Consider the following 19,134-nt stretch of genomic DNA (forward strand, 5'->3'; position numbering starts at 1 on the left):
TCTGTGATAGACTGTGTACAGGAGAAAAAGTCTTTGGAATTAACTACTTTAAAAGAAGGCAAAAAATCCCATCGTGTTATTTTCTAAGGAGACGTTTATTTTTGAAGCGATATTACACAAGACAAGTTAATGCCAGTGTGAAAACATCAGGGAAACTTTTTCCCCTTTCATCCGAACACGCACACGGTTCCCGAGGCAAGCCGGTGTTTGTACTCGTAGATGTAGTAGGAGGCTGATGGGAAGTTGCACCTCATCTCCATCCTGCCCGGCACCACGTGGACGGCCACGCCGGATCCCAGACCCTCCTGCAGCTTCTTCAGCATACGTGACGCCAGGTAGCGGCGCGCTCTACCTGGGTCCTCCTCGATGGAGGCGTACACCTCAGGTGGCGGGTTGGGGATCTTCCACTCCAGATCCACGATGAGCTGGTGGATGCGGCTCTTGTCCAGGGATGACGGCGTGTCGCGGTGGCACACCACCACATGAGGGATCGGCGGTTCAGATGCCACTGATAGCAAGTTGTCAGATAGCTGGTCTTCAGGTACATCGCCTTCTTTCGCTTCCTGCACCTCCCCTTCGTGCTTGTCCTCCAAGGGCCCCACAGCTGGGTGGAGCATCACCGCCCAGCGCAGCCAATCATAGTTCTTCTCCAGGGTCTTCAGGATGCTCGATGCCGCCTCCTCAGGTGGTGCGCGGTTGTGCACGGCTTCGTGGAGCTCTTGACGGATGTCCTGTTCTGCCTGCTCCAAAAAGTATCCCAAGCAGCGGCCTCCCATGTTCTTCATCTTCCTGTAGAGGGCCCCCATGCGGTCAGACCAGGTCTTCATCAGCAGAGCCTGATCTCTGCCACTTAGAGCAGCCTGTGTGAAGAGACACAGCAGACCGGTGCCCAGGACGAAGTTTACCTGTTGAAATAAAGACAGAGGAAAAAAGAAAAATAACTAAAAAAGTGTGTTTTATCTGGCAGGAAACACCAGTTTGTTGTTTTCCCACATAAATGCTACCCAGGCATATGTTTCATCTAATAGTCCTTTTAGCGGTTAGTCTTTCAGCTGTGCAACACTGTAAACAGATGAAGTAGTAATGAGCTGTTGCATGCAGCAACACAAACGATCAATTATGTCGTCGCTGTTTTTGTCATGAGGCTGAGCTTTTACATGAAATGGTGTTGGGAGGATTAAATGCGAAGAAAGTGAAAGGATGAAGAGAATACTTTAATTCACACAAACCTTCAACCATTCATTAAATCTTTCAGCTTTGAAAGAAAGCAGGAGCCCAGCTAATGATCAGTGAGTGGCTGTAACCGTGGGGCATTCCAGTTGTAGTTGGAATTCAGATTTTCTCAGTTCATAGTCAGACATTTCATCCAGAACATTCTGGACAGCATCTGACCAGTAAAAGATCAGTGATATAGGTTCAAGCCAAAAAAAAATTGTCTTGTCAACAAATTAGAAGCAGTTACTGTGCATTGACTGATGGAGTCTCTTCTCTTGACCCTTCAAAGTCGACTTCAATCAGTTCTGACCATTTCAGATCACTGTAAGTTATTCCGTGTCAAAGGAGCAGCGTAATGAGATCCCCCTCGGGACCATGAGCTGTAGAAAACTCTGTAAGCGAAGGCCATATTGATTTTGGTTCCTACACATGTATGTAGACAGATTAGGAGGCTAAGAATAGTTTTACATATATAAAGATCAATAATAGATAGAATAATAAAATGAACCCAATTTGACCTTCACCTTATCTCCAAGGTGAAGGTCAAATTTGTTTCCTTTTTTTTGGGAACAAATCTGATTTGTTATCGACTGGTTTTGCTACAATGGCTAAGCCAAAACACTGATAGTTGTGTGCAGTAGAACTGTGAATTTGAAATCCTTTTTTTCAACATTTAGCTGTCATCTTTTCTTCATTAAGTCAGGATTTGTGAAGGGAGGCTCGTCGGTTAGTGACAGGTTTTATATAACTTAATTTATTGCCAGCTATCGGGACAAGAAGAGAATTTCCAGAAAGAAATAAAAGCTAATTCAGAAACAAATTTCCTGACCCTCACCTCACTTAACTGCCAGTAACTACACTGGTGTCCTCACAGAGTCCAGCTTTCTTTGAACAGAACCATCATTTGCAGCTGTTTGAGAATTTAAAGTGGCTGCACCTTTAAGTGAGATATTCTCCTCTGCTGGTCGTGGCTGACAAAGCATGTACATGTTGACCATAAACCCCTGTGCAGCTGTAATCATTTGTCTCTGACCCTGTATGACAATACAGGGTACAGCGTTTCACAAAGCCATCTGGGATTTATGTTTTTCCTGTTTTGTGACCTTAATAGCATTTTCCAAATCTCATCATTGGAGCAGAGTGGCACGGAGAGTGCGACTCTCCGCGCTCCTCTCTCCTTAAAATAACCCTTGCAGATGTCCCTAACTCGTTTCAAAGACAGACTGCCGTGACAGGTCATCCAAGGTCAGAGCACAGAGTGTGTCGAACGCCATCTGCAGACCTATGGCGGCGTAGCAGACGTGCGACGTCACAGTTATTTTAGTTTTGGTTAATGTACGTAGGTTTCCCCCCTGTGTTCTTGTGCCAGCACATGATTTATGGATGTTGACACACGATAAGTTCTGCAAGGTTAAAGAAAGTCAGTTTGCTGAACAAGGTCAGTTTCTGTCTGGATACTCAAGTTCAAAGTGGTGAATGTCACCTTTAGATGTTACTGACCTCAGACTTGTTACGCAATTAACGTCAGGTGTGTTGCATCAAATTATCTCCTGAATAATCTCACCGAGCATAGATGAGGGGGGAGCATTAAACAGTGAAACCACCTTGCTTTCATCTTGGCTTTGTGGCTCTTTTATTCAAATCAGGTCAGAGTGCAAACAAGTCCTTGAAAGAGCTGATTGTGAGAAGGAGCTGCATCAGCATTAAAGCTAATCCACGGAGGATAAACACCCCAAAGCCCCTTGAATGCTCTCTGGACTGATTTGAGTTTCTAAGATGAAAACTCTTGACAGATTGCCGACTGTTAACCACCGTGCTTAGTAGAAGGTGCCCTCACTCTGAACTGCAGTGTGACCGGCCAAACAAGCAGTGCCAGTACAGTTCAGCTTACAGAAGTGTATAGAGATTTGCGATTTAATCAGTTTTTGAGGACAAAAGTTCACCTGCAACCTGGCACCTATTGGATGGTACAAGCTGTCAATCGCATGTTGTCATACATATTATCCTAAAAAATGGGAACATAATTTACAAAACTGATATCATGTTCTATTGGAAAAGAGCCAAAACTAGCGTTCGAGACCATGAACTTGGTTAGGAAAATGTCCATTGAGAAAATCCCAATGAGAAAGAAGGAGCTCAATTCCCCATAGACTTCCATTCAAACGGTGGAGTCGCCTGCTGGTGGTTAAGTGCTATTTCATGTCTGACCTTTGAAACTTTGTAAAAAAAAATTAAAATATACAGGGTTATTTCGATGCCAATGAAAAACGGATTCTGTTTCTTTAAAGATAAAAACAGAGAAGATGATTCAGCAGTTTCACAGAGCAGCTGGAGTCACTGAGGCATGAGTCATGCACAAATAAGCAGTGTTTTGGTAATTACTCAGAACTCCTCAGGGGGGCGACAGACATTCCACTCTGGAGCTTTAAATCATGCATAATAACGGCTAAATGCTGATTCAATAAGGTAATTGGACAATTGTTACATAACAAGCCTGTGACCGCTCTGCAGCACAAAGTGGACACTGAATATGCAGCAGGCTGGTTCTGTGTGTGTCCAGCTTGGGGGCATCAACAGTAACAGATGGACTAATGGACAAACAATGACTTTGGGACTTTTAGAGGGGACCAACGTAACCTATTATTCTTTATGTAAGAGCAGAGCAGAAAAAACAGTCTTCAGGTTCAAGTTTAGTTTTCATTTTAAAGTCCTGTAAAGTGATAAAAAAAATATCTCTCCTGACTTTGGCACATCAACAAGAAACAATAAATCTAAATCTGACTCACACAAAAAAGGGAATGCATGATACTGGACTTTTGCTGATATACCAGGAGACACATACACAAAGAGACTACAAAGAGACACTTATGATGCTTTTCCATTATACAGTTCTAGCTCTACTCGGCTCAACTGTACTCGGTATCTCGGTATTTACTTGGTATCAGTGTTTTCATTACTATAGTACCTGTGGACGGGGTCGTCATAGCACAGCTATATAAATATGAAAGTCCAATACTGTCTTAGGAGTGAGCTAACTAGCACACCAAAGACAGTAGTGTAAGGAGTGAGCTAACTAGCACACCAAAGACAGTAATGTCAGGCGTTAGCTAACTAGCAAACCAAAGACAGAAGTGTTAGGAGTTAGCTAACTAGCAAACCAAAGACAATAGTGTTAGGCGTTAGCTAACTAGCAAACCAAAGACAGTGGTGTTAGGAGTTATGCTAACTAGCAAACCAAAGACAGTGGTGTTAGGAGTTATACTAACTAGCAAACTATAGACATTGGTGTTAGGAGTTATGCTAACTAGCAAACCAAAGACAGTAGTGTTCGGAGTTATGCTAACTAGCAAACCGAAGACAGTGGCGTTAGGAGTTATGCTAACTAGCAAACCAAAGACAGTAGTGCTCGGAGTTATGCTAACTAGCAATTCAAAGAGAAGTATCAGGGGTTATGCTAACTACAGTAGAGCTACGGAAAAAAAAACTGGAGAGAAACAGTTTACTGTTCACTCTTTACTCCACACTTCTACTATTTTTCCCACATGTTCTCAGCCACTATTTTCAAACATAGTGTAAAATATGTGAAGAGGAAAATGTCTGCGTTTACTTTACAGGGACTCGAAGTCTGAAGCGTGATCACACATCACAGCATCTTCTTACAGTGGATAGTAAAAGCGAGATTGTTCTTTTACAACAGAGTCGGCAAAAAGGAAAATCTGCTTACTCAGCTCACGAGAAACACATTGGAAGGTCACATTAAATATTCAGTTTATTTTCATACCAAAGAAGATAGAAGCACTGTGTTCTGTTCCCCCTCAGGACATCTGTGTTTCTCTGTCACACTTATCTCTTTGGTTTAGAAACTGAATATTTAATCCTGTACAGCTGTGCTTCTCAATGATTTACTTTCTGTAAACATGTCCTCAGGGATTCTAAGTATGTTTGCCTCATTTTCATGAAATGTCTGGTGACACGAACGTGAATATGTCTATAGTACTTTGTTTCATTTTTTAAGGTTTTCCTGAGTGAAATCTCCCTTTTCTTTCCATGGTCTCTTTGTATCGCTGTAGTCTCTGTGTGTCTTATTGTGTCTCTCTGTAGTCTGTTTGTGTCTCTTTGTAGACTACATGTGTTTTCTTGTGTCTGTGTCTCTTTGTCGATTGTGTCTTCTTTTGTCTCTCTGTGGTCTTTGTGTCTTGTGTGTCTCTCTGTATTCTTTTTGTGTCCCTCTGTAGTCGGTGTCTTCTTGTGTATCTTAGCAGTCTGTTTGTGTCTCATTGTAGTCTGTTTGTGTCTCTTTGTAGTCTGTGTCTCGTTGTAGTCTGTCTCTTTGTAGTGTGTCTCGTAGTCTGTTTTCTTGTGTCTCTCTGTAGTCTGTGTCTTTGTGTCTCTGTAGTCTGTTTGTGTCTCGTAGTCTGTCTTCTTGTGTCTCTCTGAAGTCTTTTTGTGTCTCTGTAGTTTATGTGTCTGTAGTCTTTTTGTGTGTTCTTATGTCTCTGTAGTCTTTTTGTGTCTCTGTGTAGTCTGTGTCTTCTTGTGTCAGTGTGAAATGTCCTTTGTCTTCCTGTCATTCTTAACTGTGTGTGGAGTGGACACTCTGCCGTGTCCCCCCCGGGCCTCCCGCTGCTGTAGTTAAGCAGCAGTTCGTGCTTCTGTAAAATGATTTAAAACATAATTAAACTTTAAAAGCCAGCACTTTGGGGGACGATGAGTTAGACACAGTGACTTTCTCTCCACCTCCTCCACCGACCTTGACGCAGAACTCCCTCAGCTCCCAGCGTTTGGGCTTGCGGGTCAGTATGAGCTCCTCCAGCAGGGTGCGCCGGTCGCTCAGCGCAGACACACCCATCAGGCGGTTGTAGAGCGCCGTCAGCTGCCTCTCCAGACGGTAATCCTGCACGTACTGCAGGAAAACCTCCGTCTCCTTCTTGGTGAAGTCTGACTGGGCCCTCACCTGGAAGAGACGAGGACAAGTGTGTGACAGAAATCTCTTTTTCTGTCTCCATGTCGTGTCTTGTAGTGTAACTGCATGGATCTGATCCAGGGACAGTTTCCTCACCGCTGTGCCCAGCTGGTAGTAGACCACAGCCAGGTCGTCCTCCAGCCGGTGGACCTCGTTGTCCTCCAGCAGACCCTGACCTGAGGCTCCCAGCTCCTGGTCGATGTGGTCCAGGTTCTTCTTGGCCACTTCAGTCTCCTCCACTGTGGCGCTGCCACTCAGATAAGAGCAAATGCCCTGAACAAGGACCCTGAACACACACACACACAATTCAGATTTATTGATGATAAAACAGTGGTACAACATGTTGTCTTTCAAATGGAAGGTCATCGGTTTGATCCCCAGCTCTGCTAATCTTTAAATGCTGATGTGCCCCCGGGGCAATTGAACCAAAATGTCATTGTTTTCACACACTTTTGATTAAAAACACACATTTTTTTATGGTTTATTATGTTTTATAAAAACTCACCTCACAGTTTGAATGTAGCCCACGGGCTCCAGAACCTTCCCAAACATCGCCATGTCTCTGGATCTTTCTGCTGGCAAAGAAATGTACACAATTTAAGCCATTTTCCTTATAACGTTTACACTAAAATGTTTATAAATCAGTGCTGTGTTGACCAGACAGGAATTGTTTTTGTAACTCACCTGGTTTGTAGTTGTGTGCAGGTTTGTGCTGACCTTCACAGTGAGTCCAGTATTTATACACTCTCCTCCAACCACCAGTGTGTCTGATAACAGAACTATATACACAACTACAGTTTACTCTGAACTTGATTAAAACTGGAAAACATAATTCAAGATAGATGTAAATGTGTGGGTATTTGAATATTTTATTACCATTATCGTTGTAATTTAATTTAATTTAATTTTCTTGTACGTCGTCTTGTTTGGCTTTTATTAATCTGGTGCTGTATAAATAAAGTTATTATTGTTATTGTAAAATAACAAATACTGGTTGATATATTATTTTGTGTTTATAAAATGACCCTTTTTTATAAAAAAATAGATTATTATTTTTCCTCTGTGTGTTCGTACAGCTACTCTAATTTTAAGTACAAAACTACAGCAGAGCAAATGTACAAGACAATAACATAATAGACATAATAATGTAAGAAGATTAACGTGTGGTTTATTAGTTTAAATTATTGAATTAAGTAAATACAATGAATTACAATGAAATGAACAAATGAAACAACTAGAAAAAAAATTCATTCAGTTTCATTTGTGAACGCAGGGGGCGCTGGACAAAGATTACACCTGTGGCAGCCGAGGAAGAAGAAGCAACTTCCGACTGAATCCGGTAAAAGCCGAGGCGGTAAAATTGAAAAGTGTTTTCTGTCAACAAACCGCGGTTAACGCCTGTCTTTGATCGACTTTTTAAATGATATCCAGTTCATGTGTTTTAATTTGACTCGAATCTAAAACAAAATGGACCCAACGACGCTGTTCTTTTCCACACTGAAGAAGCTCGCGGTGACTCTGGAGTCAGAAACTGCGAAGCTCCAGCACTCGTTTGAAAACCGTAACGACGAAGAGGACAGCGGTGAGTGACGTACACACAAACACCCCCTCCTCCCCGAAATACGTATTTAATTATGTAATTACATATTTTATATTAATATAACGTCCTTATTTTTTCCAGAAGCGGCTGCGAAAGGCATGCGAGCGTACCACGAACTCAACTGTGAGGTCGTTAACCTGAAGGTACGAAGTACGTGCAGCAAACCCTGTTCATTTTTCTGGTGATTTAAGGCAAAGTCGTCTGTAGAAAGGCACAGCGGCCATTCAGCTGAAAAATATGAAATCAATGCTATAGTTTAAGTCACATACAGTGTTCCGGCTTGATTATCATAGCGATAGACTAAGATAGTTTGATTAAATGAAAGCATATTAACATATGAATGTAAAAATAATAAGTCACCAAATACATTTTTAATGGCCTCGAATTTAAGTTTTTATTAAATAAAATAATAATAGGAAGTTTTGACTCACTTATGAAACTGGGTTTCCTGTTTAAAATAATAATAGGTGTCGCTGAATTGGCAGTAAAAAAAAAAAGTCAGAAACGTTGCTCAAATTTGCTGTAGTCATGATTTGTGTCGTGTCTCGCTGGTCTGTTCTCGCGCACAGGGGCAGACCCAGAATCAGCTCACTCAGCAGAAATCTCAGGAGAGTGAGGTGAGCAGCTTCATTAAAGCCTGCAGAGTGATGGAGCAGCGGGTTGGTGAGGACATCCGCACGCTGAGAGGACACTGGCAAAAATACGGCTACCAAGCACCTATGGACGCCCCCCAGAGGCCAAGCAGTGAGTAACGGCTCTGTCACAGGGAGCCAAAACAACTACACATTGACCCAATGCAGTGGCTGCAACTTAATCCTTTTTAATTTCTCTTCATTTTTGCAATAAAATAGTACACAATAGTTGACATATGGCAATGACATGTTTCCTCAAAATGATCCAGCTATTTAAACCTTTCAATTTGAATGATTTCTTTTGTTATTTGGAAAATATTCACATTGAAGAAGCTGAAAAATCGATGAACAGCAATGAATCGATTATCAGAGTAGTTGATGATTAATAATCAACTGATTGTTGCAATAACTGACAGAAACATCACAGATTGATACAAAATGTTCTAAACATGTCTCTTTTTACTTTGTCTTAAACAGAGGACAAAGTTCAGGAGTCGGAGGCCGAAGATGAAAATGAAACTAAATCCACACAAGAAGAAGGAGGAGATGATAATGAATACCAGGAGGAGCCTGGAGAAGATCACGCCCCATCATCTCCATCTTCGGTACCTCCAACCTCCGCTGACGTGCTCCGAACCCCACAGCTCTGTGACTTTGGCCTGTCAGAGATGCAGCTGAAGAGAGTTCTGGCCGGAGCAGAGTGGTGCTCCGAAGTGCCACCCATGCCCGAGATGCGCCTCCCGCACCCGTCGCTCAGCACGCCGGTACCACCGCCCTTGCCCTTAACTCCTAAATGTGCCCTGAGGATGGACGACGACGAGCTGCAGACGCCCCAGATGCATGACTTTGGCATCTCGGAGCACACGATGTGTCTGAACAACGACTTCACGATGGCTCTGCTCCAGAAGAACATCGAGAAGCCCCAAAGGTGGATTATAATCTGATTTCTGTCGATCTTTTCCTGAGAACATACAGGCCTGTAGTCTCTGCTTGATGTTGCTTTATGACTGTCCTCTGTTCCTACAGACTACAAGACAAACGGGTGCCACCAATGGGTTCTCCAACGGAGGGTTTACAGACAAAAGGTAATAGCCTACCTTGACCATAAACTTAATCTAAGATGCATAGATCAATCTGCATCTCAATGTTCTTCATTCCTGCAGCAGAGGACTTGGAGTCGCCACTAACGCCCGTGTTCTGTACACCGGGTTTCAAAATCAAAAAGACAAAAGGTCACTGCGCCCCAGAATCACCCTGTCACCCTGGACTCTTACCCTCCACCCCCGAGGTCCCGGCCTTTAAAACCCCGTACGTGAACCGACTTGTCAGCAACAAAAAGGTAATGAAAGTGTGTTATTTTTCACATTTCTTCATCTGCCCCTGTAGACTGGACTGATTTTGTGCCTTTTGTTTTCCTTTCCTGCTTTCTGCAGCCTGAGCGGATCAACATCCAAGCTGACGACGATGACGACAGTCGCTCCTGCAAACCTTCGTCACTTTGGGAGTACAATGTTCCAGAGATTTCTATCATGGCTTTGGAGGACAAGCAGATGCCAGAGATGCCAAACCTGGAGTCTCTCTTGGGAAATTCTCTACAAAATGTAAGATGTACAACTATTTTTAAATGTGTAAATATGAGTAAAACAACAGTGGCTCAAAAATGTAATACATCTGGTTTAAATGTCTATTTAAGATAAATAAAAAGGGTAAAAAAATACATCAGCGTCTCAACGTAGCAAAGTGGTCAAACTTGCTTTACTGCCCCGTCTGCCTCCCAGAGAAGTGCGAAGACCCAAAAGAAGACCAGTGCGCGTGAAACGGTGTCCAAGGAGATGTGTGACAACAGTCTAGAGTCGGACGGGTCCTCGCAGGAGTTCAGTCTGGGAACGCCTCGCATCAGGATCAACTACCAGGAGCCCACTACCCCAGAGATGCCCGACCTCAGCTCTGTCACACAGGATATCTGTAAAGTAAGAAGTTAGTCTTAATGAATAATAACAGCACAACCTTCAAATTAAAAGGCCTGACCTGTAACTTTTTATTAGCTGATTTAAACCAACAGAAAATACCTTATCTATAGCTGTTTATTAGCTGATTTTATGCATCTATAAATACCTTAGCTATAGCTATTTATTAGCGATTTTATAAATAAATACCATAATTAATTTTTATTAGCCAATGTAGTGGGGATGTAGGTTATGGCCCAAAGAACGAATATGGTGATCTGGATTCAGAAATCTGGTTTCAGGATTCTCAGATTTCTCCGTCTTCCCCTTTTTTCCATCATGTATCTCTCTTGCTCGTTTTTACTCTAAAATCATATTTTTCCTTCTTATTTTTCCAGCTCATGTCTCAGGCTCAGCTGAAAAGGTCAGAGGTGGCGGTGGTGCAGACGAGGCTCAGGCCAGGAAAAGAAAACCGGTAAAGTTAATCAAAGAGTACACTGAGGATTAAAGGAATATGTAATTAACAGCACCAAGATTGTATCTTATTTGATAGTTTCATAACTACATGAGATTAGGCAGTTGCTGAGTAGAAGAAATAACTATGTTGATAATCTATAATTGCTTTGAGTATTGTTTTTTTTTTTATTCTTTAAAAAACACACAAAAATGTATTATATATAAATAATTGATTATCAAAATAGATGGCAATTCATTGAGAATCAAATAACTGTTTCAGCCCCTAATAAAAACAAATTTATTGATTGAATACCAGTGTGATTAATAAACATTAATGTATAACATGTCCTCTTTCCAGTGGCGTGAGTCTGTCTGTGATCTCCGAGAGCGAGTTCCAGAGTTTGCCGGGCTACCTGAGGCAGATGAGTCTGCACAACCTCAACCAGGCCGTCCACAACATCAACCAGTTCACTGCCCAGTTTCCAGGTCAGTGATCGCGGTCTACAAAGATTGAAGTTGTTAAAAACATCATTAGCACCTCCAGACTGGACGTACATTAATCTGTTACTGGATACATCGCAGAGACAGAGCCCATTGTCGGAGGGAGAAGTTGAACCTGTTGTTGTAGAAACTGTAGAAAGGTTGTGACGCAGCGAGGCAGAAATAAGAGCTGCTGCATCAGTCGACCGTAAGAAAACACCTCGCCATATTGTAGTTCTGCCACCGTGCAGGTAAATGCTAATATGCTAAAAAAAACAAAAAACAATTCCAATATAAATTATTGAATATGAATATTTCCATAGATGTGTCACTTTATAAAGCTACAAGAGTAACGGTACAAACCTGAAAATTAATCATGTTCACAAAAATGTTCAGTTCTAATGATTTATTTGTTATATGGAGCAAATAAAACCAGTAAATATTCACATTTAAGAAACTGAACAATCAGATAAAGTTGTTTTTAATTATTAAAACAAATACTCAAAATGAATTGCCAACTATTTTGATCATCAGTTTGAGGCTGAAGCAACTACTCGATTAATCGATTATTGATTTATTATTAAATAAATCGTCAACTATTCTGATTCTAAAGGTGTCTGAAAGGTTTGCACAGCACTTAATAAATTAGAAATCTTCAACATTTTGTTTAAAGTTATTACCTTTTATTGACATTCTCTTACCCTCTGTCAAGACTTAGCCTGGTGTTGAGTTGGAGAAATCTAATAATTGTTCTTTCGGCGCCCTCTGCAGGAGAAAAGACAGAGCTTCAGATGGACGAATTGAGGAGGATCACCAACGTTGGCGCCGTCACCCCCATATACATCCTCTGCCTCACTGAGCTCAAGAGGCTGCAGCATGTGGGCGGAGTCAGGGACACTGCTGTGTACAAACTGAGGGCTCACAATTAAAGGTTGCAGGGAGAGGGAACACTCATCTGATGACAGGCTAAAATCTGGTCTCATGTGGATTCACATGAACAGGAGATGTAACAAGAGCAAATACATCTGTGTAACTTTTTTATTTGTTGTGGTTGTAAATAGGTCTAATAGATGGCTAGTCCTTTATTTGCACTTATTTGATTTTTATCAGATTTGTAAATAAAAAATCATAATAATTACACCATACAGTACTGTATATTACAGAAATTAGCTCTTTAAAACATTTAAATGTTCTTTTATAAAAGTGTTTCCCGAACTTTCTATATGGGAACCCACTTTATTTAAAGAAAGCAAACTATTGTGGACATAAATATGAAGAAATTGTGACAAAAGCAAATTTGTGCATGAAGTATGCACTCATTTACAGCAGCATTATTTACAACATATCTTTAAAAAGAGATTTAGATGGGGAAAATTCTGTCAAATTTGTTTGGGGACCCCAAAAAACCTCTCACAACCCATCTGTGGGTCCCGACCCCAGTAATTGGGGACCGTTGTTTTAAGGATTAAAATATACCTGAAGTAATAACTCATTAATAAATGATAGCTTGTCATTATTTACATATTTTATACTTGGTTGAGAACTAATGTTTTGTCTAGATGGATGTTATTCAATTTTTACCTCCTATAATCTGGTAAAAGCTAACACTAGATTTGCTCTTGCTAAGAGTTAGCCACCTAGCACCAACAGAAATGTCTTCTCCTGCTATTACTGTTCTTCTTGTAAGTTTTCCTACTTTATTCGGCTACACTACACACTTGTTTATTTTCACTTAAATTCTTAGGTTAATTCACACTTAGCAGCTAAGCTAAAATATAAAATATTTTATGACTCCTAATTCATGTATATTTAAATTTTGTATACATATTCATTCATATTATTTGGTTTAAAATATTATTTAGCCATATAGCAGCTACACAAACATAACATATCCACTTTTTATGATTTTGTTTACCCTAAACATTAGATAAAGTTCATACTTATACCAATATTATTAATAATTTATTGTATTTACTTACATTTTATATTATATAAGTGGTGAACCTTAGTATATTATGGATATTAACGAGCTTAACAGTCAAGTTAAAGTCTGAGTTAGCCACTTAGCTGCTTAACATTATTTTCCAGGTGTTTATTCTTGCTAACAGTTCACAACATTAGCTTTGTAGCATTTAGCTCCGCGTGAGTTTCAGTGACGTCGCCGACCAACGGTCCAATCCGGCCGCTGGTGACGCTCCTGACGTTAATTTCTACTTATTTATTTATTTATTTTCACCCTCTCCTCTCCGTCGCCCTCCATTTTGGGAGTCAAAACACAGCCAGTGGACGGCGGCGCACACCTCCACGCGTCCCCGTGGCCTTACTATGGTTCACACATGTGTGGTGGCCGGCTGTAGGAACAGAAGAACCCCCGGCACCACGCTGTCCTTCTACCGTTTCCCCCGCGACCCCGTGAGGAAGCAGCGCTGGATAGCTGCCGTGAACCGGGAGGGCTGGGTGCCCAACGACGGCAGTCGGCTGTGCAGCACTCACTTCATCACAGGTACAGTACCAGCAGCATCACGCGTGGACTGGAACCGGTCCGGACCAGTCCGGTTCGGTTCATGGTGCTGGGACTCCGAGATGTATAACGTGAGTTTAGACACCAGGGGTCATTATTGTTATACCATATATATATATTTTTATCATTATAAATAAGTTTACTCGGTGCCATCTATTGTGCAAGTAAAATATTGAAGATTGAATTTATGTTTTTATTTATTTCTCATCAAGTTATGATCATTTTAGGACAGTAACTATTATTCAATTAATCGTCAACTATTTCCATAATCATTTTGAGTGTTTTTTTCAATATTTATAGGAAGTTTTGCGATTTTTCAGCTTCTTATTTTCTGGTTTCTTTGCACCATATATCAAATAAATAGTTAAAACTCAATCATTTTAGTTGGTGGACAAAACAAGACATTTGAGAACATCATTTCCAGATTTGGTCAACTGATCAACATTTTCTGACAATCAATGAGAAAAGTAATTGTAATTTGCAGCTCTAGTTCATTATGGATTTTTGTTTTAATTAATAAACAGGTTTGTTAACAAAGTTAAACCTTAATTGTAGTAATAAATAGTAATAATTATGCTGTACATTTTATTTGTAAAGCACTTTGTAAAGAACTTCTAACGGCGTACAGCCTGCTGGATATTATTAGTAGAAGAAGAAATGAATTCAGATTTCTAACTTGGAATTCTGGAGCAACCTCATCAGCCCTGACATGTTAACTAACATAGAGTTGTGACGTCGCTCCTAGTTCGGACTTCCAATGTAAATAGAATCCAGCAGAATTTCTTCTACTGTGGAGGTGAATGGCAATTTGAATCCATGATGTTTTTCTGCAATTAGAAAACTACTGCACTATCCACACCTATATGGTCAATTTAGAGTATCTAATTAACTTAATCTGCATGATTTTTTTAGCCTAACATATTGAGTTGTTGCTGATAAGATATTTGTGCTAAAAAGCAGTTGAACAGGTGTACCTAATAAAGTGGCTGGAGAGTGTATGGTGTAATTTTAGTAATCTTAGTAATGAATGTTAATGACACTTTTTCATTAGTCAGCAGTTCCCTGAAGAAACCCGTAGACTTTATAGACTTAAAGCTAAAAGACTTAATTTCATTGACATTTAATATCAAATATGACAATGTGCAGTACTCTCAAAGGTCACAGGGAAAAACGTGACAACCTTCCCTCAAACATTGTGGACTAAAGTAGGCTTTAAGTTCTGGAACATACACTGACTTTACTCTAATTTCCTCCACCTTCCCTTTACCATATGCAGGTAAACAGGTGAAGAATCCACGTTCTCCAGATTATGTTCCTTCAGTGTTCACAGCAGCTCCCTTATCCCCAGAGATGAAGGAGCCAGCAGCCCCAGAGATGCTGGATAAGCAGGAAGCACGCGTGGAGGCGGCCAATGCCTTGTTGTTCTTGCAGGGCCAGGGCCGATCCTCCGCCAGAGAGCCGGTCCAGGTGGAGCATCCCGAAGAGAGAGAGCAGGAGGCCATTGCAGAGGAAAGTGCGTCGTCCTCCCTCAGCACTGATGAAGAAGATGAAGATGATGAAGAATCTGTAAGTGACAGCAAGAAAGGCAGGTTTCCTCAGGCATCAGGTAACTTTGATGACCTCCTGAAAGTCCTGAAGAGGGAGAACCAGGCCCTCAGGGAATCGGTGGAGAAGATGTCTCTCTCTGAGAACTCCTTGAGGAACGATGCGGAGAAAGTGAAGTTTTACACTGGTTTACCAAATTTCTTTGTCTTCGAGACGGTCATGTGGCTGCTGGCACCTCACATGGACGTGACGAAGAACGTGAAGCTCTCCAAGTTCCAGCAGCTGCTGCTGACTCTGATGCGATTGCGTCTGGACCTTCGCAATCAAGACCTGGCTTACCGCTTTGGAGTAAAAGTCAGCACCGTCACCAGAACAGTGCACCGCATGGTCAACATCATGTCCTCCACTCTGGTGCCCACAGCTGTCTTCTGGCCCTCCAGAGCCGAGCTCCGGAAAAACCTGCCAGCGACTCTGCGCACCTCCCACCCTGACTGCGCTGTTATCATTGACTGTTTCACTGTGCCTTTTGAGGAGCCGGTTTCCTGGGGCAACCAGCAGCCGAGTGTGGTGCCAAGCTCTCAGGGCGTTGGGACAAGTTATAACGTGTTGAAGTATCTGATCGGTGTGGCTCCACAAGGCGTTGTCACCTTCGTGTCCAGGGGCGTGCTGGGAAACGTCAGTGACAAGAGTCTCGCTGAAGGCTGCGGATTTCTGTGCAAACTCCTCCCAGGCGACATCGTGTTGGCGAGTTGCAATCTAGACATTGCAGATTCTGTGGCTGCCCGTGGAGCCCAGTTTAAAATCACTAGTAGCTACCAAGGGGAGACGTTTGGAGGTTCAGACGGCTCTTCGCTGCCAGATTCTTCTTCTGAGACATTAAGCGTGCAGAGGCACGTGGAGAGGGTGATCTCCATGGTGAAGCGGAGGTACACCATGCTCACCGGCCCCGTCGAGACCCCGTTTACCACGGCCCCCGAGCGCACGTCAAACCTCTCCACCTTTGATAAGATCGTGCAAGTCGCCTGTGCCTTAAACAACCTGTGCATCTCTGCTGCGCCGCTAGAGTGACTCGTACAGAAACACCTAGTGCCCCTAAACTGCTGGTCAGATGCTCAAGATCCCTTTACTGCTTTGGACCTGAGGCCCTGTTCTCCCACTGCTTCTCTGTGTGAACACCACACAACAACACTACCTTTGGTTACTAATCCACATTAGGGTGGACACTTTTCCCCAAAAATCTAGTTTGAATTAATATTAATGTGACATGCTATTTCCCCCCCCTGCCACCTCACTCGGGTGGAGCCAACAGGTGAGTCTGCAGACTTGTTTGTTGCTTTGCTGTTCAGTTGGTGTTCGGTTCAGCGCGGTACGGTTTGGAACTGTAAAGCTCTGGGTCAGGCTTGCGTTTCGACTGACAGTGGTACCTTTACTTGGTAGGCAGGGTGTGGACTGAGACTGATGACTGCGTCGGCAAGATGCGTAGCATACCGGTGCGACGTCAACAAAGGGCGACATTGAACGTGACACAACGGACAACAATGGAGGTCATCCAGCAGCTCTTCTTTTCCTGCTTGGTATGTGACTCTTTGTCAACAAGACGTCGAGGTGGTTTGTATGAGCGTTGAAGAAGCACCGGTCGCAAGGGAGTGACGTTTTTCTGTCGCCCAATTAGCTGGTACCCCAAGGGAAGGGTGCTACTTGGAAACACAGCTTATGTTGTGGGACTAGAACTACATCCACCTGTTGCTTTTCAGATGCTTTGGTCTAACAGTTGTCCTTTCTGGAGGACCATTTAGCTTTAGCATTTTCACAACAAAACAACATAACTGTCACTACCTGATCTGGACCAGAAACCCAGTTTTGGTCTCCGCATGTTATCCCTAACCGCAACCTCAGAAACAACCTTCGCAACTGGAAGTAGTCGCACATGTGTAGAACAAATCAGTTTCTTTGATAGCCACAATATTATTATATAGTGTCTTATTTTTCTAACAAATAACCAAATGACCCAGCATCTCTGCTGGGTCATTTGGTTATTACCTCAGATCAGATAGACTAATGCACTTCTGAGCTGTATATTTTGAAGTCAGAGAGGTTTTTAATCAAACCTTCCCTTAAGTTAGAAGAGATATTTGAATGTCAGGTTTAAAAATGCCAGCCCTGATTCCCTTTAAGTTTCACTTTGGGTGATAGTGACTCACTCTCACATGGAGCAGTTCATACTCAGAAATGGCTTCTCCCAAAATCCAGGAACCACATTGCTGAGATGTGATGTCATGAAGTTATGCAACTCGACTGACAAAAGAATTGCAGACGTGCAAAGGGTGGTATTTTTTTGTAGGACTGTGTGAGTCGTCGCGTGTGTACACAGAAAGTGCAGCGTTGTTGGTGTGGGACTAATTCAGTCCAAAACAAAAGTCTGAACGTTTTCATTCAAGTCATTCCCAGCGAACACAACAGCAGCTGACTTCACTCGTTTTTTTTTTCTCCCTGTGTTGCAGAAAAAGTGGGTTTATTGGTTAAAGCTGCTGTTTTTTTTGTTTTTTCTTTTGTTGCTTCCCAGCGTAGAAATCCAGAGCGAGTCAAAACAAAGTGTGTGCATGGTGTTTAAAACAGGTTAAGATAAGAGGGGCAGCTCGCAGGGTAGTGCAGTTACACCTCTGAGATATGAGATAGAACAATATCACGGTTAATGAGGATTCTGATGAAATACTGGGCGATTACTCTCCATATTTTTGAAATTTGTCAGCCTGATGATTGTGGAGAAAATGAAACTGAGTGCTTAAAAGGAATATATATACATATATACACACATATATATATGTATATATATATATATATATATATATAAATAAATATATATATAATTTTCTAGAAATGATCAGAATCTACTTTAATCAGTGTTGTAGTGCTTGATTTTCAGGACTCGTGCCGTGACTTGCACTAACGTTGACTGTTTTTTTTTGTGCTAATTTTGGCAAACAATCACAGTATCTACATGTGTACTAACTATAAAAGGTATACATTGCAGTGATTGCTTGAACTGTGATACATGGTATACTCAAATATTTGCTGATTTGTCACAATATTCCACAAAGCTATCTTATATTCAATGTTTCCTTGATATTGTGCAGCCCTAAAATACTGAAATATTGCTCAATTATTGCATCATTTAACTGGATTTTAGACTTTTCTTTTACACCAATTTTGGAACTCCAGTTTGACTCGGACTAAAGACTCCAGGCGATGATTCCTCTGTCATGCGCGAAAGAAACTGGATGCTTGTCCACTCTGTGGTTTCTAACTGAGCTGGATGGAGATGACGCCACCGTTTACCACAAAATTCAAACAGTGTTAAATTAATTTGCCATTTCTAAAAAGATGTTTTTTTTGTGCTGTTGAAGAAGAAGGAATTATGTTTGTTCAGAGTAGCGCAGAGCAGGACAAACTCATGATCTGCAGAGAAACACTTCACACACAGACAGACTTTTGACTTGTTGTACATGCTTCTGCAATTCCTCACAGTCACACTGAATCGAAGTATTATTACGAGTTATTGGAATAAACGCATTATGGATAAAAAACTGTTGTTGATGAGGTGTGTCGACCTCAGCGCTCGGAGAACGTACGTTTAATTAGTCACAGATTAATTTCTCCCATCGTCCCGCGTTGTTCAGTGTGTCATGCTCTGATTGATTGTAACCGTGCTGAACCATGAGTACGCGCCACTGAAATGTCTCTGTTTTAGCACAAGGCTGCAGCCTGTTTTTTAAGAG

The 19,134-nt window shown here is 41.8% G+C and overlaps 3 protein-coding genes across 7 annotated transcripts; 2 read left to right on the forward strand and 1 right to left on the reverse strand.

Moving 5' to 3' along the window:
• Positions 1 to 76: 76 nt before the first annotated feature.
• On the reverse strand, positions 77 to 8,399 carry LOC131443801 (uncharacterized). Of its 2 annotated transcripts, none has more exons than XM_058613789.1 (6): positions 8,210 to 8,399; positions 6,863 to 6,957; positions 6,684 to 6,750; positions 6,275 to 6,464; positions 5,966 to 6,169; positions 77 to 905 (listed from the first exon to the last, which is right to left on the reverse strand). In XM_058613789.1, exons 3-6 carry the CDS (start codon positions 6,734 to 6,736, stop codon positions 168 to 170), a joined length of 1,185 nt encoding a protein of 394 aa, XP_058469772.1. In that variant the 5' UTR covers positions 6,737 to 6,750; positions 6,863 to 6,957; positions 8,210 to 8,399; the 3' UTR covers positions 77 to 167. The 2 variants fall into 2 exon arrangements, with proteins under 2 accessions (XP_058469772.1, XP_058469761.1); XM_058613778.1 differs by having other exon boundaries at positions 6,684 to 6,753; positions 8,210 to 8,398.
• Positions 7,484 to 12,432, forward strand: ska3 (spindle and kinetochore associated complex subunit 3). Of its 2 annotated transcripts, XM_058613689.1 has the most exons (11): positions 7,484 to 7,760; positions 7,860 to 7,921; positions 8,348 to 8,522; positions 8,888 to 9,338; positions 9,437 to 9,495; positions 9,574 to 9,749; positions 9,844 to 10,011; positions 10,189 to 10,380; positions 10,755 to 10,831; positions 11,171 to 11,298; positions 12,064 to 12,432. In XM_058613689.1, the coding sequence occupies exons 1-11, from the start codon at positions 7,646 to 7,648 to the stop codon at positions 12,219 to 12,221; spliced, it is 1,761 nt and encodes a 586-aa protein (XP_058469672.1). In that variant the 5' UTR covers positions 7,484 to 7,645; the 3' UTR covers positions 12,222 to 12,432. The 2 variants fall into 2 exon arrangements, with proteins under 2 accessions (XP_058469672.1, XP_058469680.1); XM_058613697.1 differs by lacking the exon at positions 7,484 to 7,760 and having other exon boundaries at positions 7,861 to 7,928.
• Positions 12,433 to 13,368: 936 nt separating this feature from the next.
• Positions 13,369 to 18,189, forward strand: LOC131443784 (uncharacterized). Of its 3 annotated transcripts, none has more exons than XM_058613748.1 (2): positions 13,369 to 13,795; positions 15,090 to 18,189. In XM_058613748.1, exons 1-2 carry the CDS (start codon positions 13,618 to 13,620, stop codon positions 16,424 to 16,426), a joined length of 1,515 nt encoding a protein of 504 aa, XP_058469731.1. In that variant the 5' UTR covers positions 13,369 to 13,617; the 3' UTR covers positions 16,427 to 18,189. The 3 variants fall into 3 exon arrangements, with proteins under 3 accessions (XP_058469731.1, XP_058469740.1, XP_058469749.1); XM_058613757.1 differs by having other exon boundaries at positions 15,162 to 18,189; XM_058613766.1 differs by having other exon boundaries at positions 13,703 to 13,884; positions 15,090 to 18,188.
• The last annotated feature ends 945 nt before the right edge of the window (positions 18,190 to 19,134 follow it).

This window comes from Solea solea, chromosome 2, assembly GCF_958295425.1.
Source record: "Solea solea chromosome 2, fSolSol10.1, whole genome shotgun sequence".
Classification (NCBI taxonomy): Eukaryota; Metazoa; Chordata; class Actinopteri; order Pleuronectiformes; family Soleidae; genus Solea; species Solea solea.